Source organism: Macadamia integrifolia, chromosome 11 (genome assembly GCF_013358625.1).
Source record: "Macadamia integrifolia cultivar HAES 741 chromosome 11, SCU_Mint_v3, whole genome shotgun sequence".
NCBI classification, from domain to species: Eukaryota; Viridiplantae; Streptophyta; class Magnoliopsida; order Proteales; family Proteaceae; genus Macadamia; species Macadamia integrifolia.
Window position 1 is genome coordinate 28122943 of NC_056567.1, and position 25729 is coordinate 28148671.

Consider the following 25729-nt stretch of genomic DNA (forward strand, 5'->3'; position numbering starts at 1 on the left):
TTTCCTCTCCCACTCCATCGCCACCTCTTCTGTCTTGTGGTGGTGAAGTGTGAAAGGGCTGGCCCTCCTCTGAACTTGTGAGGAGGACCCAACAATGGGGTGGATTTGTAGATGATGGAGGAGAGGAAGATGAAGTGGTGGAGGAGGGAGAGAATGGAGAGAGGAGAACGGCCTAGAAACCATGATTTTAGATGGGGGTGATGCGATGGGCTGCAAGCACCAGTCCCTTTGTTCACGTCCCACTTCCTTCCCCTGTTCACAAATGGCAGCAATGCGCCCAGATACCACTATAACAGCAACAACAAAATCAGCTCTTCCCATAGTAGTAATAACTAGATGAAATTTAACTACTTCCCAGATCGCAAGCAGTCAAAGAAATGGAATCTAAAAGGGTATTTCAGAAAATACTATAATTTAGAAAAAGTATTTGTGAACTAAGGAGAAGTGAATTATTCCATGTCTTTGCCTGCTAACAAGGGACTGCAGCCCGAGTAGCAGCCAAATCTTTTCCACAATAACTTACTGCAAACCAAGAAAACAAAGTCTACCATAGAAAAACCAAGATACGAGGTAATTAATTTAGAGCACTGCTGCGTCTAAAACCTGAAGAGCAGCAGGGACCTCAACCCGGTTTGAGTTTTAGGGCAGTTCAGTTATTTTGAAATGGATGGGAATCGAGTTGGGTTTAGGAGAGGATCAAGATCCATATCAGTCTTTCTTCTCTCCCTTAATCTTGACCATCCACATCAGCATGGACACGTGTCGACAGATTAAAGGGGGTTACAACTAATTGCACTTATCAAGAATTGTAGGAGTGATTATTGTCCGCCGCAGGTGTGGTGGTGCGACGAGCATTGGATGGTCGAGACAACATCGACACCTATTCTGATATTGTCCCAACCATTAGATGCTTGCCGCACCCATGGCAAAGGATATTTTCACAAATTGTAGAGGATCTAGATCTTTAAACAATCGTGATCTTTGTGACCCCTCTTTCCATTATAGAAAAAAGAGTATCTTTTACATGGGACTTTTTATAGTTACAGCACTATCTTTCAAGGAACCAACAATCGGATTTTAGATACAACGCTTCCTATTATGTCGATTAGAAACTGATGCAGCCTCTTGAAACCTCGGATCAGGAGAGTGATTATACAATCTATAAATGTGCAAGAAAGGCACACAATATCAACCTCACAATAGATTTCGACAAATGATTGTATTAGAAAACAAATCTTCAAAGGCTCTCAAGAGGATAAAGAAAAATACTAACTCTTCAAGTTATTTTTAGATTTGAACTCAAATTGGTTCAAGGATATACCAAAATTACTTTCACTCAAAAATCATCACAAAGAAAAACTACAACCTAAATTTTGTAGCCTTTTATAGGCAAAATTAAATCCTAAATCTCAAGGCCACTGCCCCTAGTGATTTATGACTGATGTTGCATAAAAAAAATATTCCTAATCAAAGTAATGTAGGTTCCTTGAGAATCCCAAGGGGTTAGGAATCTATCAAAATCTCTTGTCAAGACCCTTCTAACCCTAGAACCTCTAGACATTCTAGATAAACTCTAGAAACGAAAAAAGTTCTAGAAAATGTTGTATAGCTAAGGAAGAGGAGAGGTTTCTAGACTTTTCCATGACTCTAAATCTTTTTTAAGGAGGTGGGAATGTTTTAATCCTCTTAGCTACAAAATTTTCAACTATTGGATAGATGACACTTGTAAATATCTTAGCCATTCTTTGTAATTTGGTGGCCTATAAATTAATGTAGTTTCATTTGGCCAAAGCACCAAACAAGTGAACATTCAAGCATTGTTCTTAAAACTCTCTAGTACAATACAGTTCTTTCACTCAAACTCTCTAGTGTTCACTATTTCTCTTTGCAATAACTCCTTTAAGAAGCATAGTAAGATTAACTTAACGTTAGCAAGAGTACTAAGTGCCAACACGATTGCTTAAGAAAGGCCGTGACATAAGGCTCAAAATGTCCTACCATACAAAATTTTATTTCTCAAAACACTTCCCCGGTGAATAGAAAATGAAAGCTTCATAACTATAGCTCAAGTATGCGATTTTGGTCAAAACAAATGGGAGAAATCTACTAAAGACTTAATGGTTAAGAGTTGGGAACTCAAAAGTTGACCTTAGTTAAATGTTTCTATGGTGTTCAAGTCACATTTCTGGATTGCAACATTTATCAAAAATTAAAAAAAGTAGCTAAAATAGGAAGTATAGAAAATGCATTGCTATAGAGAAGCTAATCTAATTGTGTATTATCTCACAAAATTGGTTGCAAAAAATGCGTCTTCATCATCGAATCTGATTTTTTCCTTTTTAATTCATAATGAGTTGGAGCTGGTAGATACGTAAAGTAGATCGAGATATCATATTTTGAGTTGACTGTCAGTGTTAAGTGTGAGGGTCCCTTGTTGATGGCAATGCCTAAGGTGAAGGTCTTCCCTTTCTAATTCGTATATGTCTTTGAATTGGATTTGTTCCTTTTAATCTCTCGTGTATTCTTGATCTTATTTATCTCTTTTTTTTTTTCTTTCTTTTTTTTAATTCTTTATGGTGAATATATATAAATATATATATATATATATATTATAGTACTAAATGAAGAGTGTGGAATACATTTGTTTTAAGCAATGAGAGCCAAAATGAAAGAACAGTAGAATTTTTTGTCAATTTTGATCCATGAAATGGGAAATTCCCAGCTCTTAGTACTATAATGTAGCCAAAGCATCCAGTGATTATCCCCGGTCCCATGTCCATCCTGTTGGTGCCTTCGTCAAAGTCCTTCACTACAGCTCAATTGGCAGCAGAACCGACAGTGAAATCTACATGAACGATGTGACAATGGTCACTCTAGATGCATCTATCAACCGGCCCATCTCAAGGTTGCTCTTTTCAATCATACCTTTTATCTTGCCTCTGCCGAACAAACCATCTGAATTAGATAAAAAAAAATGGCCGATTCCAATCTGAATTGGCCATCAATGATCCCCGATTATAGGCATTCCAAAACGGCTGATTCTAGGTTTCCAGGATCAAATCACTAGTTTTCAGATATAGAGGGAATGATAATAGGATTCTTGGGATCTATTACGGTTGATCATGTCCAATTTTAATCTGATTCGATTCAAAATCAAAACTGACTGATTTGATCCCAATTTTCGAGTTTAAAGCCACACCTTGAGTCACTCACACGTGGGTGTTTAGTACTCTTCACTGCTTTCAATGAAAGTTGAATAGTTCTCATTCAACCCCAGTATGACCCGGTCCATGCGATTGTGGGGTCAGTATTGATTCTCGGGACTAGTCAAGCAGAAGGCCTAAATACCCATCGGTAGGAAAAAAAAAATTCGAGTTTAAAATCATTGTTATAATGACCTTAGTGTCCCTTTATATGGCAGTATGATGAAACTAAAATAATTAATCTACAAACAAAGACATTAATCAGTTTTTGAGGGACAAAGTTTTATGATTTCCTTTCCTAGAATATCTAAATGATAACTTAAATGATGGATGATAATGCTGGATATATCCAAATACACACTCAACTACATATTTATTTTTGAGAATCTAGGGTTAGGGCTTTAGTGCTTATCCCACTTGAAATATGATCAAGGTTGGATTTATCGAATCCTGATGAATTCTTTTATTATTTATAATAAAAAAATTATTTTATTATTTTCTCTTACATGCTCTTCTTGCCTCCTTGTGGGGCCTTGAAACTCCCTAGTGGGGACCTGCAAAAGAAAAAAATTATATGACATACCTGTTTCCAGAGAAAGTAGATGATATTTATCAAACTCTAAGATGAATTAAGAAAAAAAAAATTAGGTGAAATGAATTTCTTTAAAAAAAATTTAGGCAAAATGAATGTTTCTTGGTTGGTTTTCTGAAAAATAGGAATGTTTCTTGGTTGGTTTTCTGAAAAATAGGCATCATCTTTGTTCAAAATAAATAAGAGAAATATAGGCATTTCTCTCCAAATAAAGAGAGGGTGACAAAATGACGTCCCACTGCTGTGAAACTCCAAAAACCCACCTTTGTTGCTTATGTACCTTTTCTTACCCTATGTTTGTGCAGGGATCACTTGATCAGGGAATATTCTTTTCCCCCAAAAGATAATATAAACCAGAAAAAAATTGTCATTCTTTTTTTTTTTTTCTTGATAAATAAGTGTGTCATTCAAAAACAACAAAATAAATGAGAGCTGCAGTGTGTCATCCACAAGCTTCATGATAAATTAGGAAGGGAGTCTATTATCTAGAAACACCAAAATAAATAAAAGAAATTGTAGTCACAATCCTGGAGAAGTTTCTTGTGACGCAAGGAAGACTCAAGGATTGGCACTGCAGGGATCCCATCAGCTTGACAATATTTATTTTTATAGAAAACCTTCTCCACAGTACTAAAGTGCAGTTTTCTCTTGTATGATTTTTTTATTATTTTTTTTTCATCTGTTTTAAATATTTGAATCTTGGGGTGGAGGACTTGTTAGCCCAAATCCGTTTTAAACCGAATAGGACTTGGACTAAGATACCCTAGTTTTGAGGATGGGTCAAAGGGGTGCATGTGAGGTATTGTCCCTTTGATTCTCGATGTAATGTTTACCAAGTGACGAAGGAAAATTTTTTTCCTCTTTCATGAAAAAAAATTTTTATTTATGCAAATACAAATACCATTTGTGCAATACAGCTATGGATTGCCAGGTACGATATTTTTCTCAAAGAAATTAGATAACAATCATTATATTTTAGAAGAAAAATACATGCAGAGGTCATGAAACCACGGAAGAAACTTATCTTACCTTAGATATTTCTCCATAGTTGTTGTGTTCATGTCCAAACACTTGAGAGATTAGATTATAGGTGACTTCAGTGCATTACGAGAGAATTGTAGTGTGTTATCCATACACTCCAATATAAATAAATAAAATAAAATAAATTAGAGTAGAGCGTGTAATTCAAAAGCATTAAAATAAAAAAAAAATAAAAATAAAAACCTAACATTATGATATGGCCAATCAGGTTTTTGAAAAATATTTTTTAATAATTTTTATTTTTCCTTCACTCCATATAGCAGCAGTTTGGATCTTCCAAAATAAGATAATTTTAGTATTGCAGTACTCCACAGAGTTTCTTGTGATGCAAGGAAGACCCATAAATAAATTGGATAATTTAGAAGACTTGTACTCACGCAGCAAATAATGATTTACATACACTTGATGTACTAATGTTATATATACATACACATGCACACAATTGTGCAATACAGCCATACATTGCCTGGTTCCATACTTGTTTTAAGAGAAAGTAGATAATACTTACAATATTTTATAAGAAAAAAATATATGCAGAGGTCATGCAACCACGGAGGAAGCTTATCTTACCTAGATATTTCTCTATTGTTGTGGTGTCCATATTCAACACTTGATAAATTATACGTGCCTTCGGTGTATTGATGAATTCATGATAATAAGTTTAAAAAATAAAATAAATGAGAGAATTGCAGTGTCATCCACACGCTTCAAGATAAATAAATAAAATAAAAATAAAGTATGAGAAGAGTGTGTAATCCACATGCTGCTACCCGTGCCTAAGGTGTTGAAGATGTTGGTGCACCCTCTCATTGGTCCTCATGCATTGGTGTTCTCTGTGCCAGCAAGACAGGGTTCTTTCACCCTATATATATATATATATATATACACGTGTGCGCACGCACATAATTGTACAATACAGCCATACATTGCCTGGTTCCATACTTGTTTTAAGAGAAAGCAGCTAATACTTACAATATTTTACAAGAAAAATACATGCAGAGGTTATGCAACCACGGAGGAAGTTTATCTTACCTAGATATTTTTCTATTGTTGTGTGTCCATATTCAACAGTTGACAAATTATATGTGCCTTCGGTCTATTGATGAATTCATGATAATAAGTTTTAAAAATAAAATAAATGAGAGAATTGTAGTGTGTCATCCACACGCTCTAAGATAAATAAATAAAATAAAAATAAAATATGAGAAGAGTGTGTAATCCACAAGCACCAAAATAAATAAAATAAAACCCTAACAATACAAAGAGAAACTTCATATAGAATCATTATGAGGACCAACCTTGCACCCAAAAAAAATTTATGAGGGCCAATCGGCTGTTTGAAAAAAAAATTTTTAATCATTTTTATTTATCTTCTTATACAACAACAGTCGCTATGCTCCAAAACTTGATAATAATGGAGTTACAATGCTCCGCAAAGTTTTTTGTGATGTGAGAAAGACCAATAAATAAATTAGATTGAGAAGGCTTGCATTCACGCAACCAAAATTATGATTTACATACTTGTATCAATGCTATTCAAAATATTTATATGTACTTTTTAAGGTGTCAAATTTTTTGTAATCTTATTTTTTTGCCATTTTGGTATGATACCTTTTTTTTTTAATTGTGTCAATAGTGTCATTTACATGTGTACTTGCATAAGAATAACAAATTTTGATAATTATATAATGATATGTCACTTTCAACTAATTTTTGAAAACTCTTTTGTATCCCTATCTTATAAAACTTCTAGGAATAAGACAAAGGGCAATTAAGAGAAAATGTCAAGTTCCAAACACATCTATAAATGTGTCATTCATACACTCCCTATATATATATATATATATATATATCAAAATAATGAATCAAGTGACTACCCATGTAACTATCGATCGGTATATAGAATAAAATATCTAAGCTGCCTACTACCATAGTTGAGCTTATATTAATCCATCATTAGTTAAACTCCAATCACACGCACAAGCAAGAGATTATAGCCTCACCCTAGAAGGAGGGGGAAAAAAAAGAGGAAAATAACACAAGGAAAGAATGACAAATTATGTTTAAAAATCATAAATACAAGACTATGAGAGCTAGGCCAATCTATATATAGCCCCACCCCCATTCCTTGTTCTTCAACCTCCAAAATATATCTCACACTAGCTCACAAGCCCTTCTCCAATTTCTCTTTGCCTTTAAAGTTGAAACCATAGGCACCATGGAAGGACAAAACAAATTCCACACATTTTCATTCTACCTTCTCCAGGGATGGGTCACCTCATACCCCTTGTTGAGTTTGCAAAGCAATTCGTCCTTGACCATGATTTCTCCATCACATTTACAATCCCATTTGATGGTTCTCCAACTAAAGCTCAGAAAGAAATCCTGGATAGCCACCCAAAATGCATAAATACCATCTTTCTCTCACCTGTTAACCTCGACGACCTCTCCCAAGGATACAAGAGTCGAAACTCGTATCTACCTCACAATAGTCCGTTCTCTCCCTTCACTACATGAAGCTCTTAAGGTCTTAACTGCCACAACTCCCATCGTTGCCTTGGTTGTTGATCTCTTTGGCTCTGATGCAGTTGATGTGGCTAGGGAATTCAATGTTCCTTCTTACATCTTCTCCCCCACGACGGCCATGGTATTATCATTGTATCTCCATTTGCACAAGCTTGACGAGTTGCACTCTTGCGAATATAGAGAGCTACCTGAACCAGTGAAATTGCCCAAATGTGTTCCAATTCACGGAAGAGATTTGATGTTCCAAACAAAGTAAGGTATATGCATGGACTTTATACAATTCCAATCTTTTCAAAATGGCTGATGGTATCCTGTTAAATAGTTCCATGGAGTTGGAAACTTGCACTATCAAGGCTTTGAAGGAAGGTGATGACCCGAGTGTGCCTCCTATATACCCAATCGGGCCACTCATACAGAATTGTTCGAGCGATGGAGCTGATATGTCTGGGTGGCTAATGTGGTTGAACAATCAACCCATTGGTTCTGTCTTGTTTGTTTCTTTTGGGAGTGGTGGTGCACTCTCACAAGAGCAGCTGAATGAATTGGCATCGGGATTGGAGCTTAGTCAACAAAGATTCCTATTGGTTGTAAAGAGCCCTAATATTACCTATTTAGCTGCCCAAAGCACTAAAGAAAACCCTTTGAGTTTCTTGCCAAAGGATTTCTTAAGAGTAGACCAAAGAAAGGGGTTTGGTGGTATCCTCATGAGCTCCACAGATGCAAGTGCTTAGCCATGTCTCAACCGGAGGGTTCCTCACACACTGTGGTTGGAACCAACATTAGAGAGCGTAGTTCATGGAGTACCATTGATTGCATGGCCACTCCATGCAGAACAAAAAATGAATACAATAATGCTAGTTGAGGATTTGAAGGTTTCTTTGAGACCCAAAGTTGAGAAGAATGGGATAGTGGGTAGAGGGGAGATTGCAAAGTTAGTGAAGTGCTTATTGGAAGGGGATGAAGGGAAGACTGTACGAAAGAGGATGAGAATGTTCAAGAACGTGGCTCCTAATGTGTTAAGTGAAGAGGGTTCTTCTAGAAAAAATGAATACAATAATGCTAGTTGAGGATTTGAAGGTTGCTTTGAGACCCAAAGTTGAGAAGAATGGGATAGTGGGTAGAGGGGAGATTGCAAAGTTAGTGAAGTGCTTATTGGAAGGGGATGAAGGGAAGACTGTACGAAAGAGGATGAGAATGTTCAAGAACGTGGCTCCTAATGTGTTAAGTGAAGAGGGTTCTTCTAGAAAATCACTCCTAGAGGTGGCACAGAAATGGAAGTCCCAAGTGGGAATATGAAATTTTTGGGTTTTCTTTTCCTTTTTCTTCCTGTTTTATTGAATTCATATTTGTATTATTTATTTTTTAACTGTATAAAGATAACATCGGTTGGTTATTTTCAGTTCACCAAAGCTAGCTCTCCCCCCACCCCTCACCCCTCAATCCCAACCATCCCAATACTTTCACTCATCATGTCCTATCATCCATCAGGGTTTAAGGAATAAGGAAAGGAAAGAAATCCTTTCAGGAAAAGCAAGAAGGGTAGAAGCATGAATTTTTTTTTTTTTATACCAGGGTGTCCGGATCTTTGACCCAACTAGTCCTTGGGGTCACTGTGATACCACTTAAGCATGAACTACGTTCAACCTTATCCCTCCCAATGGGACTTGATAAATTAAGTGCAATTATATATATATTACATCCAAAGTCATGACCCTTGAACCTGTTGCCAAGAGCCCTTGTGCCCATTGCTAACTCACTCAAAAGAAACATCCAACCGTATCTTCAATGATTCTAAAGTAGAATGATCCCCAATTTAAATTGTCTCGAGTCCATTTCTAAGGAGCAAGAGAAGGAAAGACAATTATGAAGTGAGAGAAAAATATAGACAATCAAAGACGAGTGATGTACAATTGTTCTTACTTCCTCCAACAAAAACTAACAATGGCGGGTAACTTTCCCCATAATCTCTAATATATGACAAGTATGCATATCATATGGTATTTTCACATATTGTATTGTCGCAGGAATACATAAGTAGATCTATATGTAGATTTTCTATATATGTCAAGATTGAAAGAACAGATAACATGGAAGGAGCAAAACTAACTCCACAGATTGTCATTCTACCTACTCTAGGAATGGGTCACTTCATCCCCCTTATTAAGTCTGCAAAGAAATTCGTCCATGACCATGATTCTCCAGTCACATTCACAATCCCAACTGATAGATCTCCAACCAAATCCCAGAAAAAAAATACCGGATAGCCTCCCTATTTGCATTGATACCATCTTGATGACCTTTCAAGGATACAAAGGTTAAAATTTGTAACTACCTTACAGTAGTCCATTCCCTCCCTTCACTACATGAAGCTCTTAATGTCTTGACTGCCAAAAATCCCATTGCTGCCTTCGTTGTTATCTCTATGGCACTGATGCATTTGATGTGGCTAGGAAATTCAATGTTGCTTCTTACATCTTTTTTCCTTTGAAGATGTGAAAGTTATTTGCCAAGAAACCTTCAACCATATTTGTATCTCATGAAAACAAATCTTACCTGCACAATCTCACAGAGACCGGACTGGCTCACGGTCACCTTATCCAACATAGATCATACCTTTTCGAGCACCTTCAATCCTGAGAATCCAGTTTTTGGATGATGGCCATCCTGCATTACGGTGGTCAAGGCTTGAGAAGGTTTATTTATTTATTTATTTTTAGGGTATGGATATGATTTTTTTTTTTTTTCAGTAATATTTCTTGCTGCATTAGTTCAGTTCATGGAGTGTCTGTGAATCAAACCCATTGTTAGGTACCAGTTTGCAGGAGGGTGCACTAACATCTCTTCCCATAATATGAAAATTAAAGCTGCAATGTGGACAACCACAATGAAATCTGGAAATCACCATGTGGAGAAAATCATGCATAGACTTTAATAGAATTGAGTATGCAGATGCGAAAAAATGAATCAAGGGTCTTTATTTCTTTTGTTGTAAATAATTACATCAACAATATGGAGTTCTCTCAGTAACTTGACTAGGATAAATATGCCAGGGATATCTGCGTAACAATCAATAAGGTGCTGGTGCTCTGCAAAGGTACCTCAATGGGCATGGCCAAAGCATGCAAAATTGCTAGAGGTGACCAAGGTAGCATTTGAAAGTTAATCAGAATGAATGGCATTCAGATTCTATGCTTCAACTGCGGTATCACCAACTCCTCGTAGTCATTAACCGTAACCTGCACAGGGAAAAACCCATTGCAAGATTATTTCCAACAGCATGATGTTGCATAAGAGACAACTAAAGAGAAGAGTTTAGGACCTCATATCGCTCGCCACCGCAAGTGTACTCCACATGCAACTGCTTAGCTTCTCCAGGACATGGATCATAGAAACCCATGATGCCTGACTTCTTCACACCTTCATGGAGCTGGCACAACAGATGAAACAACATCAGAAATTGCCCTATGCAATTTAGCTACAAACTACTGCACATGTTCAACCAGATTGGGCTCCATCTACAAGCCAATAAGCTGCAAGGGACCTGCTCTCTACTATAGTTTCAACAACTGGAGTATTAAACTCGTGATATCAATGGTTGACAGGCCCAACTGACTAGCTCACCATGTGGACAGAGAGACTCACCTGCACATGGTTCTGGGTCACCCACAAACCCAGATTGATAGCATAGTATATATATATATATATATGTGTGTGTGTGTGTGTGTGTGTGTGTATCTGTTTCTTTTCCTTCTCTGGTAAAATTTCCAAATAGAGATTTGATTGCTTAGTTTCCTTTTCTTTGTTAGCATACAATTTAATTTTTATTTATTCAGTGGAAAATTACTCTAAGGCTGATTTTGGATTTTCCCTTCAATTTTCTGTGCTCTGTGAATTTCTGAGAGAATGTTCTGTCATTGTGAGTTCTGAGAGTTTGGTCTGCTAGGTCTACATCAATGAATCTAACAGAAAATATTAAACACAAGATAATTAGAAAATATAAAATGCAGTATATCACAATTAAACCAAACATATTATACTTCTCTACAGTACAAGCTTATAAACTATTTATCACTACATAATAGGAAAGTATAAGACTTGCATAAAGAAACACCATCCTAGGTAGCTAAACCCCAAGGCACATGCCTAGTTTGATGTATCATAGACAGTCCATTGCCCCAACATGGGAACTGGGTCATTGCTTAGGCAACCACCTTTGTCAACAGAATGGGCTGGGTTTCCAAACAACTTCTCATGATCATTAAAATGTGTGCCACAAAAACTTAGATTTGGATGGCAACTAATCTAATACTAGTGGGAAAAAAAGGCGATTAGACATCCTGTTTGAAAGGAGCACGTGTTCAGTACTCATGGTTCCCAGGAGATGAGGTGACCTGCGGTAGAAATCTAATCCCCCTAGCATAGTTTTTAAGGCGGTAAGGCGACGGAGGCGTTTGAGGGTCTTTCGGAGCGCCTTAGCGATAAGGCGGGCATAAAGCGTCGCCTTATTGACTAAAGCGTTCATGTGTAATTTTTTTATAAAACCAATCTATTTGGCTCAAATCCTAGTTGAATCCTATTACTCATATATTAAATAAATATTAAAGGTTCATATTCATACCAATGTAAGATATTTATCAAGAAAACAAATCAATAAAGTGAATAAACTAAGTTCATTTTCATCAATCATCAATCATCATAACATATTAACATATAATATAAATACATAATTATGAAACAAAATTATAAATACAAAGAAAAGAAGACATAAAAAATACAAGTATTTATTATACTTACCTTTATGATGCCAAAATGAGTGCCTAAGCCCTAAGGTCATCCACTAAATTTTTACTCTTGTCAAAGAAGAATGAAGCTCACCGCTGCCAGAGCAAACTCATCGCTGCCGGAGCAAAATGGTCGCCTAGATCAGTGGTTCTTCCTTGTTCCTTGACTCCTTCTCAAAGCCCTTTCTTAAAACCCTTGACAAAATCCAAACCCTGTTTGTGAATTGTGTTTTTGTTTTGTTTATTTTGGTTATTTTTGGTGGAGTAAAGCTGATCCCACACATCTCAAGTGTTAACAAAATCATACACCTACCAATAAAAAATCTATATTTGGAATATTCATCAAGTAATTTTAAAATGTGTTAAAAAAAAAAAAAAAAAAAAAAAAAAACCATAAGGTGCCACTTCATGAAAGGCGGAGCACTACGGAAAAAACAAGTAGAGAAAATAGTCGTCCTAGTATAGGTGAAAGAGTAAGCATAAATCAGGGAACTTTGCAGCCTAGGCAACAAGTTCCCCATAGTTAATTCCCTTTTCCCATTCCCCTTCCCCTTCTTACTTTCCAGTTATTCACTCTCTGACAACAATGATAACTTCTCCATCTCTCCCTGAATGTGAGAGCAACAACCCACTATCCCACCTCTCCTCTCCCTGCCATGGTTTATGAGGGTTGGCATCATATGGTTATACAGTCCAATCGATAGGTTTGGGACAGGACAAATCAAATCCAATTTACGCAGTAGATCAGCCAGTCCACTGTTTATTAGGTCCTCTCTCCTTGCATCTATTGCCCATGACCAATCCATACTGGCAGATCCTCCAATCAATGCTGTCCCCACCATTGATGGAAATGATGATGATGAATGGGATGGCTACGGCAAGGTAACAACAGCAACAAAGGTAGGGACAACTGGAATTGATTCTCATCCTCCCCCCCCCCCCCCCAACTGCCTGAACAACCATGGTGGAAACAACTTCTTTTTCCTTTCCTTGTTCCAACTTAGAGAAGAGAGAGATGGAAGCTTTTGCTTCATTAATTTCGTTGCCATCTTGGCACCCCCCCCCCCAAAACACACACACACACACACACACACACAAAGAAAAATAATAAAGGATAAAATTTTATCCTAAATGTGATTTAATTCTATTTATGCATGTTCAATGTTAACTCAAAATTCCTCCATTTAGACAAAACAATGAAAACACCCATGTTTCCGAAAACCTAAAAATGAGAAAAATAATAATAATAATAATAATTTATACCAGATTAAGGGAGAGAGTTTCCCAAACTGCCAGCATGGGAAGGAATCTGCACACCATGCCAAGTAGTTCTCTGAAAAAGGTGGTATCATCCATGCGGAGCACACTTTTTAAAAATAGATGAAACAAAATAGAAAAATACATGTGTGAGGCCCTCACTTATTGGGGGAGGATGTGCAAAAGAATCCGCACACGGACCGTGTGTGACTCTTTTGCCCCTAGATTAAATACCACATAACTGGAATAATATATTACAACTACTTTAGAACGAGGTGTTTACAACTGATTATAATTTACAGTCAACGATAGAGTACTGCTTAAACAAACTCACTTGAATATTCCAGTTAAGCACTAACCATTCATTCTTTGGGAGTTTTCAATTCGTATAATTTTAACCTTCATTCAAGTAACATACAAGGCCAACAAAACAGATTCCAAGCTCTACAGTACATGCTCCGACAAAAACATGCATAGAAAGAGAAGCAAGCAGCACATGAAATCAAAGTATACCTTCAGTTGTCCAGAATCATTCACAAGAAAGTTCAGAGGGACTGTTACATCCACAACTTGTGGAGCAAGGTCATCATCCACTTCTCTCAATTCCTTCCTTTTCTTAAAAGCTTTGTGACTTCCATATATTGCTCTGGTAATAACCAGCCCACCTGTTTCTAATTGCTTATTCCTCTTCCTGTTGGCCACATTTTGCAATAACTGCTGAGCTTTCTCAGCTGCTACCCTTGCCTCCTGGATCTTCATTACACAAGACAAGATTATAAGAACAAAAGAGGATTCCAAACATCTTTTACTCGTGCTAAGGTAATGCAGGAAACAAACATTGCAAGTCTTCAAAACAATAAGGAATATCTTGCATGATATAATAACATCAACCTCACCAATATAGCAATATCTGATGCTCAGAACCAAAACCATGAAATAGTTGATAAATCCGATATTATTAAGTTCTGCATATGGTTATTAGGTCAGACCGCCCCTAAGCACCAAAATCCCATGACAAAGGACTCAATGTCTAAATGTGAAAAAGTAAATGTGAAAAAGTAAGAAGTACACACATTTTCACATCCCCATAGTAGAACATAACATATAGTAAACAACTGACGTAAAATGGGAAGCACAGAATCATATAAACTACATAAAAAAAAAACCCCCGAGCCAAAACTTTGCTGACAGCTAAGTACCAGGTAACCAAGTCAAGTGGCCAATTTGTCGCTAAATTCATAAAATTGAATAGGAATTCTCCCCTCCCACCTAATAAAAATTTTTTCAAATAATAAGGTGGCTAAACAAGTTACAGCCGTTTTTTGACATGTGCTGGTTCCCTAGGCATAAATGCATCATTATTTACTCATCGGAAGATAAGGGTGGAGGGGAGAACATCACTACACTAATGTTACTCTGAAATTTGGATCACAAATTATACTGCTTCAAATATTGGCAATCTGAATAGAACTTTTGCAAGTGGTATATAGCCTAGTCCTACAGAGCTACACAAGCTTCCCATTTACAAAACATAAAACCAGCTTCCCATTTACAAAACATAAAACCAATATCATTCTCTTCTCCAGATCTAACATGGATATAAAGCAATATAGCCACCGAACATACATGATGCCCAATAACTCAAGAAGAGACATGAACAATGCATACCTGTGCTGAAGATTTCTCCATCTTCCCTAGTGCCTTCAGCTTCTCCCGCTTAAGGTAATAAGGTTTAACAACAAATGTCTGTAATCAATAGAAGGGAAATGGAATTAGCATGTGTTGATCAAAAAGGATTCCCTAGTCTAAGGCAACAAGGGTAAAACATCAAATCAGGCAGACAACGCATTCCCAAGAACAATCCATAACATGAAAACAAAGAAGATAATAGCACATTGAAGTACTTATTCATGGAACAGAATATGCAGCAAAGATAGCCATGTTAAAGAATTCTTTTTTAACCCGAACACTATCTGGCACTCAGGGTAAGCCCCTAAAACTTTATTGAAATAATCAAAATAATAAAGAAGTATACAAGGGGGGGACAAAACCCGCCTTAATCCAACCCAGAGAAACAGATCACACACTCTCATCATGCAAAAGAAACCCATCAAAACATGATTATGTATTTTTAAGAAATGGGAAAGACTACAGAAAAGCTTCACAGTGCAAATCAGTATTATTCCACATGCCTGGAATCATCTGATGGACGTGTTCATATTGATATATATACTTGACCACATAGTAACCGTAACAGAAACAGTACAAGGAAACCAGTCCCTGAGCAGGTGAGAAGAAGAAGAAAGAAAGAAGAGAAGAAAAACAGAAGCTCACGATTAGGTTATGTGTTTCCCTAATCATGAGTGCATAGTATATTTATAACATAAAATATTGACAATACATGTAGCCCCCTGCTCTATGGCCAGATTACTTGACACCCCAAAAATTTGAAAAGTTTCCTTGAGCCACCCTCGCATTTAATTATAACTAGCCCATGTCCGTTAGTCAGTCACCGTTAAGTGATGAGAAAAGCAGCAATAAGAACAGCCTCAGACCAAAAAGTTTAAGGAACATGCATGCCAAAGAGAATGCTCCTCCAAACTTCTAACAAATGGCGATTTTTCCTCTCAACTACCCCATTCTGTTGTGGTATATCAACACAAGCAAGCTGATAGATAATACCATTGTTAGTTTTAAAAAAAAAAAAAAAAAAACTTGGAAACCACCATATATGTACTCCCCCCTTTATTAGACCGGACTCTTTTGATCTTGGTTTCAAACTGGGTATAGACCATTATATAAAAAAAAATTGAAGACATCATAAACGTCACTCTTATGTTTCATAAGAATGGTCCAAGTACAACGAGAAAAATCATAAACAAATGAAACAAAATAATGATGGCTAAACAATGAGATAGTAGGACAAGGTCCCCAAACATCATTATGCACAATGTGAAAGGGAACTACAAATCTATTACCATGATAAGGATAAGATGAACGACAATGTTTAGTAAAAATAAATGGTTCAAAATGAAATACATGAAAAGAAGGAAAATATGTACATAAATGAGGTAATTGTTTCTCATAACACGAAAGAGAAATGCCCCACACATTGATGCCAAAGCATCACAAAGTCTATAAAACTACTATCACTACGGCCACATGCATAGAACTGTGGTGTTGTAAAAAATATAAAAAATTGCGGCTCAAGATGGTAGTGGCTACTCTCCTCACATCTATTGCAAATAATCATCTTCATCATCAAATCCTAAAAAAGGCAATGAGCAAGAAAAAAAGTGATACAACAATTCAAGGATTTAATTAAAGTGCTTACAGACAAAAAATTCAAGATAAGGTTAGGAACATAAAGAACATAATTAAGTGAAATGGAAAAAGTAGGGATAATGCCTCTACCAGAAATAGAGGAGAGGGTATCTCAGCTACCCGAGCCTTATCCTTACCAAAACTAATGGAGAAAGAATCATAATAATGGGACGTACCAGTCATATGGTCAGTAACACCAGAGTCAATGACCCACAACAGAGTAGTGGAAGGTGCAAACGTGGAGAAATGCATAATGGAAGGTGAGGTATCCTGTGAGGTAGATGGGTTGTCAAGCTAAGACATGAATCGGCAAAGCACTACATTATCATCCCTAGATGAGAAGCCCGTATCTTCATGTGAGTGTCCTCTAGGATCAATCTTTGTCATAGTAGTATGGGTTGTAGTCCCTCCTCTGCGGCCACCACGAGTAATAGGAGGACAACTATGAAGAACCTAACACCTCTCTCGGGTATTCCCATGTTTGCCACAATGATCACACTACCGGGGTCTCCACACCATTCTCTATGGGTAGTGGAAGACGGAGCAGAGTGCTCAAGTGAAGGTGCAGATTCCATAACACCTCTCCTGGTCTCCTTACTCAGTAGGTAGCTTACACACCTCATCAAGAGATGGAAGAGGTGACTAGCCCAAAATCTGTATCCAGATTGGCTCATAGTTGAATTCAGTCCACCTAGCAACATGCTCCTTTCCGAGCGTTATGTAAACCTTGGCTTCATCTTCAAGATTGGACAACTAAAGGTCTCGGTAATAATCATATTCCTCCCAAAGTCCTATAACAGTTGTATAATAGTCAACAATAGTCTTGTTCCTCTGCTTCATGGAGAGGGTCTGCTGAAGAAGCTAGTAGACCTTAGCAGAGTCACCTCCCCTGTCATAGATCTAAGAAACATTATCCCAAATATCCTTAGCAGTTTCCTTTTGGATATATCTCCTACCTATCTCAGGTTCCACGGAGAAAAGCAGCCAAGTCATAACAATGGAGTTCGTAGTTTTCCATTTTTGATAACCTGGATCAACGATAGTGGGAGCCTTGATAGCCCCAATAATGTACCCTAGCTTCCTTCTACCTAAATGAATAGCTTCACAGATTGTGACCAATCTAACTAATTGGTACTATCCAACTTCACAAGAGAAACCTAAGTATTGGGATTATTAAAGATAATCGAACTAGGGTTGGTACTACTCAACCCACCCGATGTAGCTTCCGTAGGTTCCATGAGATCAGACATCATGCAACGATACCCCCAAAACAACACAAATGGAGATCCAAACCAAAGGGGAAACAGAAGTCCCAAATATCTTCTCAGAACCCAAAACAAAAACAAAAACAAAAACAAAACAAAACAAAGCAAAACAAAAAACAAAAACAAAAAACAAAAACAAAAACAAAAACAAGACAAAACAAAAAACAAAACAAAGCAAAACAAAAAACAAAAACAAAAAACAAAAACAAAAACAAAACAAAACAAAAAACAAAAAATTCTAACAAGCTAATAAACCATGAAATCTTGATGGAACATCAATTGAGTTCTAACCACAGAGCTTCATCCCAATAGGATAAACAAGTATCATAGAGTCAAGTAACATCCATCACAAGCAACCAAATCACATAGCACTAGCCATTACAGACCAAACAACTCAAAGAGAGGGAAAATGGTGATACCTAGCAGCAAGGAGGAGAATGAGTTGTGTTCCAAAAACTCTCTAAGATACACACCGAGACTTAGAGGGGTAGGAAGGGGGGCATTGGGGGACTCTATCCAGCCCAGCCACCCCTCAACCGAAATTTGAGGAGAGAGAAATGAGAGGTCAATCCCATGGCCAGAGATAATAATGGGATTGGCCTCTCTTCTTTGTATGGGCTTCAAACAGCCCTTGAAGACCTTCGACAGCACTCCATGTTCCTTCAACTTGCTTCTAGAATTCCATCAAGTCTTCTTTTTGAATTTCGTTATATGGTATAGCCTCTAGTGGACCCCTTTGCTTTCTAAGGTTCCAAAAGAGACTTAGAATGAGTAGGAGAAACCTTGGTCAACTCTCAAACCCCTTTATGCTCTGATACCAAGTTGGAAGTAAGAGATATCAAGGTTAAAGATGAGGAAGATGAAGAGATGAGAGGAAGGAAGAAGAAGGAGAGAAGTTGAGACAAGAAAGAGATAGAAGAGGGCAAATCATGGGAGAGCATTTTGCTCTTCCCAACTATATTAGGTTCAAACTAATAAGTTAAGGTAATTATTACATAGGCCTCCCTAGGGAGGTAAAAAAGAAAAAAAGAAAATACAATTTAGGACGACTTAATATAAAGATAGTTCCTAAAGTACCCCTATTACATAAACTCCAATAATTGCTTCATGTAGACCTTCTCATGTAAATCACCATACAGAAATGCACATTTTAATATCAAGCTGAAATAAGGGTCAATCAAAAATTAACCACCAGCGAGATAAGCACACGAACCAAGTTAAGGCAAGCAATAGGAGAAAAAGCCTCAAAGTAATCAACCCATAGGTCTGAGAGTATCCTTCAGCAACCAACCCAGCTTTGAGCCACTCGACGGAGCCATCAAGGTTATATTTAACGGTGTACACCCAACGACACATCACAAACTATTTACTTGGTGATAAATTAACTATATTCCATGTCTAGCTACCAAGCAAAGCATCCATTTTCACATATATAGCTGATTTCCACCTAGAATGAGACAACTCCTGATATACGTTAGAAAACTAGAATGAGCAGATAAAGACAAGGAAAAGCTATAAAGGGAAGAAGGAAGATGTGAGAAACATATTGTTCCATAAGACAAGCAACCACATATTTTTAAATGTAAGAACAACTACGTTTTTGAAGAGCAACAGGTACATCAGCAAGTGGAGATGAGGGAGAACGCCAGAAGGGTCCCCAAACAATGAAGCCAACTGTGGAGGAGGCAATAGAGAAAAAACAGCAGCTGGTGGTGAAGGCTTAGGACGGCAGTAATACACATGTAGGACGGAGATTCATATGAAGGATCGGTAAGAGGAATCAATGCAGGAAAGGGAGGAGGACCAACAAGATCATTTTCCAGTAGGAAACGACCGTCAGCAAAGAAATATGGAGTATTTTCAAAGAAAGTAACATTAGCATTGACAAATTGTTGTCGAGTGAGTAGATCATAACAACACTACCTTTTTTCAAAATGAGAATAGCCAAGAAAGACACATTTGGTAGCCCATGGAAATAGTTTGCCAATGCTAGGTCATAAATTATAAAAAAACATATAGAACCAAAAACTCGGGGTGGTAAAGAAACATAGGAGATTTTGGAAAAACAAGAGTTATAGGCACATAGGAGAATAGATTAGGGCATAGGAGAATAGACTAGGGCATTCAATTAATAAGATAACAAACAAATTAAAATAGCATGCTCCCAAAAATGATTTATGAACATTAAAATAGTTGCAAACATTCTTTTCATTCAAATCTGAGAAATAATGGTACATATGTCTCTCTATTTATAGAGGGGAAGTTTACAATCATACTAAAACTATGAGCTAGTTTCCAAAGAGGACTAGACACTCCTACTACAACTAGGAATTCAAAATAGGACTAGGACTTAACTTTATGACTCCAACATAAAGTAAGACCAACTAACTAATAGTCCATATAGGACTTTACAACCAACCAATGGCCTAATGGGCATTTATTAAATTAAATAACAACTAATTAAACTAATGAATTAAATCCCGTTTTCCTACCTTCTACCCATATTTTAGGCCCATTAAAGTGGCCAATTTCAAAGAAAACCCATGAGATCAAAGGCCCAACACATACATAACACAACCCAAGGCTTATTTGCAATAAAATAAGCCCAAGTGACTTATCTACATCAACTCGCCCTCCTAGAAAAAACTCGTCCTCAAATTTTGTAGAGTGTAAGGGTGATTATATCATGGTGCACATCCCTCTTCAAGCCATAGAAAAATTCAGGCAGCTCTTTGATAATAAAGATGTCTAGAATGTGAGGATCTCTATCTTCAAGATACTTTAATGGGATGATGAACTCTACATGCTCAACTTTAACATCTTCGGATGTATCCATAGGGTCATCTACATATGCACCGTTAATCTCTTCTAACTCCAATGCAACATAAAGCTCTTTTGATTCATCAACCTAATGGTTTCCAACTAGTTCCATTGATGGTTCAAACACAACTTCATTCTTAAACTCCTTACAATCTTCCTCTTGGATGTTCACAATCATCACAGTTGTTATAGTGTCAAGTTCCTCAGTCTCAACCTCAATGTCCATTGTGGCAACCTTCTTGTTTTCGACTTCTTCCACATGAGTCTAATTGATGGGAACATCAATGACAAGTTCTTCTTCAACAATAGGAATGGCTGAAAAAATTTTAACATTAACCTCAACTTTTGACTCTAGTTCACTGGTCAAAGGTGTCTTCCCTTGTTGCTCCTTTGCAATAGACGCTAATAATTCATTCATGCTCTTGTTAATTGTGGGTAGCTTTTAGACATCTGGTGAAAGGAAGTACCTGCTTCGTTCATGCTCAAATAGGTACATGCCTGCCAACTCATACAGCATCTCGTCCCATGTTTGAAGTTTACATCCTTGAGCTTGAAGTTGCTTTTCATGGACTCTCCATTGCATTCGAACACAATCACTCATCTGGAAACATGCATATTGGAGTTTTTGTCTCTGTTAAGTTGTAGTTGTCAAAGTACATCTCCAATTCACGCATCCATTCAAGGAATTCCCTATGAAAATAATATGGCTGGTCATTAGATTGGGCAACAGTAGTCTCCTTCAATTCTTTGAACTTTAGGCCTATAGATGTATTTTGATGAGAATCATGTGGAGGGAAGAGCTTTCTTTGGAAATATATAGGGAGGTATTATGTCGTTAACTTGTACTTCATCTCTTCCCAAGTCCTAGGCTCATGTCCTCGAACTCGGAGTCGCTTTTCATGGACTCTCCACCAACCTCTAGCACGGCCAATCAACTGGAAACAAACAAATTGAAGCTTTCGTATCTCTGTCAAGTTATAGTGGTCAAAATATTCCTCCAGAGAATCTAACCAATCAAAGATGTAGAATGTATCCCTTTGTCCAGCGAAGTAACGAACTTTTCGAACCATCTTCGGTTAGGCTTTGATACCACTTAATGCAGGAGTAGATTACAAGAAACTACACCAGCAATTTATAACCCCAAACAATACAAATAAGACCAAGAAACAAAGAAATAAGACCATCAAATAGACCCCCAATGATACAATACCCATACAAGAGCAAAACCAGCCCAAAACCCAACACGATAGGAGAGAGAAAGACTTACTATAGAGCTGGAAAGAGAGAGGTACGGCCAGGTCTGTAATAGTCCGATTGAGTTGCACTCTTAGGCGTAAGTCCCTAGGGAGGGTACAAAAACCCCCAAAGATGAGAGGATTCTGACAACTAGTTGTGAAATTACAAGCTTTCTTATTTTTTGACCTAGAAGAGAGAAAACTTCAAGATTCTTCAGAACAGCAGCTGGTCGACTTCAAATGGTCTTTAAGAGATGATCGATTGATCTTCTAAAAGTGTAGGACCAGTCCCTAAAAGGATCTGCATACCAGATCTCAGACTTGGGCAGCAATGAGGGTCGATTGGCTTCAAGAACAGGAGTTTTTTGGCTGATCGATTCTAGTTTTTAATGCTTGGATAGATCCGAACTTCTGCTATACTCACAACAGCAGTAAACATAAACAAAAGCAATTTAGAATGAAAATAAAAAGATTAAACAAAGAAGAAACAAGAGAAAGTGGGAGAGGAGGTGGCTACCTCAGCCTGGGCTTCTCACCCACAGCTATCTCAACTGCTCTAAGCATTTAGCTGTAAACTTTCTTTTCATTCAAATCTAAGAAATAATGATACATATGCCTCTCTATTTATAGAGGGGAAGTTTACAATCATACTAAGACTATGAGCTAGTTTTCAAAGAGGACTAGACACTCCTACTACAACTAGGAATTCAAAAAAAGACTAGGAGTTGACTTTATGACTCCAACATGGAGTAAGACTAACTAATAGTCCATATAGGACTTTACAACCAACCAATGGCCTAATGGGCATTTATTGAATTAAATAAAAAATAATTAAACTAATGAATTAAATCCCGTTTTTTCACCTTCTACCCATATTTTAGGCCCACTAAAGTGGTCCATTTCAAAGAAAACCATGGGATCAAAGGCCAACACATACATAACACAACCCAAGGCTTATTTGCAATAAAATAAGCCCAAGTGACTTATCTACATCAGCCATGCTCAATAAAAAAATAATAAATTTCACATAGAGGATACTCAAAAGCATTATCCAAATGAAAAATATTGAAGGTAACACTAAACTGAATCTTTCTCTCATTATAAAATTTCTTGAATACAAACAATAATTCGAAACAACCTTTTAACAAATACAGCCAAGTTGACCAAGAATGATCATCCATAAAAGTTACAACCTAAGAAAATCCAGACCTATTTTTAATACGACACTAACCCCAAATATCAGAATGAACTAAATCAAACAAAAACTAACTTTGAGAACCATCACAAAGAACAGAAGTCAGAAGCCTGATGATGCTTTCCAAGCCACAAGCCTCACATTCAGTCGGCAAAATAGTTTTACAGCCAGGAATCATTTGGTGAAACTTGGAAAGTGACAAGTGTTCCAATCGGTAATGCCATTGAAGAGGAGCACCACTAGAACCGCTAGTGCTTGGACTTGGAAGTGCACTCTGCCCACCTTGAATCACTGAATGAATGAAAAGGAACCTCCATGCGAGGACAGGTTGGTTTGATGACCCGTTGGTCAAAGAAAAGGGGAGGTCCTGATTCAAGACGGAGTCGTATGATGGAGAAACACCTTCAAGGTAGTAGAGTCCATCCTTATCACGCCTTCCACCAATCATCTTCTATGTCTGGAGGTCTGAAACATAGTTTTCAAGACTCAAGACATCTAGGCGACCTAAGGTGGTTGAGGGGGGAAAAACAAAGGTAACAACAAGGCGCCTAGGTGCTGCCTAGGTGACAACAAGGCGCCTAGGTGCTGCCTAGGTGACGCCTTCACAACTATGATCCTATAAGGCACAACAAGGATAGAAAGTAATAGAACAATTTAATACATTAGTAATTTCACTGACAAAAAAATTAGAGGCAACTTAGGTATATAAAGTACAGATGATAGTGATAAAGAGGAAGTAGGACAAACTATACCATGACCGAAAACCTAAGTAGAGGAGCCATCAGCAAGGATGACTCGAGATGGATGACATAACGTCTGGAAATAGGAAAATACACTGGACTTATCTTTCACACGAGTGGAAGCACCTGAATCAATAATCTAGTTTGTAGGAAATGAAGTAAGAAGCGCAGTAGTACCTAAATGGGCTAATGTACGAGGAAATGGACGACTCAAGCTGTTGAACACATTTCAGTAATTGATTGACCAGAGATCATCATAAAACACAAAATCTGATTGAGCACCTCCAAACTAAAAAGCAAGTTCAGTGTCATTAGAACACACCACTTCAGAATTCCAATCAGCCACAACCGTGTTGGCAAGTTGTTGGGCCACTGAGGTTTAACATTTTTATCCAACATTTATCAATAGTACGGTTGACCGCAGTGGGTACACTGATGGGAGGCTTCAGTTTGTTGTCCCCAACGACCACCAAAGCCACATCATCTTCCTCCCTCTGAATCCAGGACCACGATTACTCTTGCCAACAAGAAGAGCAAAATTATCCTTGGAAGAGGAAGATGATTCGAATTTAGTTGGAGAGGGAGATACAATGCATTCGATGGGGAAAAATACTTCATTCATAGAAGGAACATTTTCACCAGCAAGAAGATGGCTTTTAACGGGCTGCAAGCTCCCTTTCAACCCAGATAAAAATTTAGCCACCTAAACTTCTGCACGTTTTCAACAAATTCCAGACGAGTAGTAAGGTGCTGATAAACATTCGGTTCCTCCCACATGACTTTAAGGGTACTATATTATTCACCCACAGATTTGTCACCTTGCTTGAAAGTAAATATCTTCTCATAGAGATCATAAACTCGTGACATATTTTTGCCTTGAGAAAAACTCTCCTTCAAATCATCCCAAACACCTTTATGGTATGAAACATAATGTTTGCAGCAATAGATTTCTTTTATCCATCAACAAGCCTTGAACCTCCGACCTTTAGGTTGTATATACAATCAATAAACCATTTAGGCAACAAAGAGGCTTGTTTGCAGCAATAGATGGGTCCATAATGTTCCATAACTAGACCACTAACATGACACGCATCCAATCATCATAATCTTTAGAATCAGGAGATGGAGGTTTTGAAATTAAATATTTCAGTTTCCCCTTGGCATTAATATCACAGCCTGAGCCCACACTAAATAACTCAAAGCACCACTTAACTTGATAGCAGTAATTGGGACATTACAGAGTCCACAATGTGTTTCGAATCACCCGTCATATTAGAACAGAGATAGTTGCAGCACCAAAAGAAGTCACATGACCAAAAATAGATCACAACCATAGAGAAAGGGCAATAGGCTGAGTACAATCAGAGCACAGTAATAGAAATCAGACCGCAACGCAAGTCAAGACCAATAGGCAAACTAGAAACAGCCACAGGACCAGAGCCAGGTAATAACAAGCCACAGAGAGGAGAGCAATTAGAAAACCACAATCACATCATAATGCTGATTGAATGTAGGTTTGAATGACAGTACACATCCCCAACAGCAGTACTCCAGGACACTAAAAACAGGACAGAATAGAAGATTTTATAAATCAAATTTCCAACCACCAGAAAAGGCTGAAACCCTGGTTTAGTGTGCCTTTCAATCAATAGAACAATGCCCCAAAATGTAGAGAATTATGGTTAGATTTCGAACTGTGGGTATGTTCCAAAATAAAAACTAAGGAACCCCGATATTATCCAATCCACAG

The 25729-nt window shown here is 37.4% G+C and overlaps 1 protein-coding gene and 1 pseudogene across 1 annotated transcript in view; one reads left to right on the top strand and one right to left on the bottom strand.

Annotated features, from left to right (window-relative positions):
* Positions 1-6250: 6250 nt before the first annotated feature.
* On the top strand, positions 6251-9435 carry LOC122093042 (annotated as a pseudogene).
* An 833-nt stretch (positions 9436-10268) lies between these two features.
* The window catches only part of LOC122094155 (chaperone protein dnaJ 13), a 42755-nt gene continuing 27294 nt past the window's right edge, over positions 10269-25729 (bottom strand). Inside the window, exons 10-13 of the mRNA XM_042664854.1 lie at positions 15069-15146; positions 13914-14153; positions 10682-10789; positions 10269-10598 (exon numbers count right to left, since the gene is read on the bottom strand). Of these exons, the coding sequence (XP_042520788.1) occupies positions 10542-10598; positions 10682-10789; positions 13914-14153; positions 15069-15146 (483 nt within the window). The 3' untranslated portion in view covers positions 10269-10541. The remainder of the gene's footprint in view (positions 10599-10681; positions 10790-13913; positions 14154-15068; positions 15147-25729) is intronic.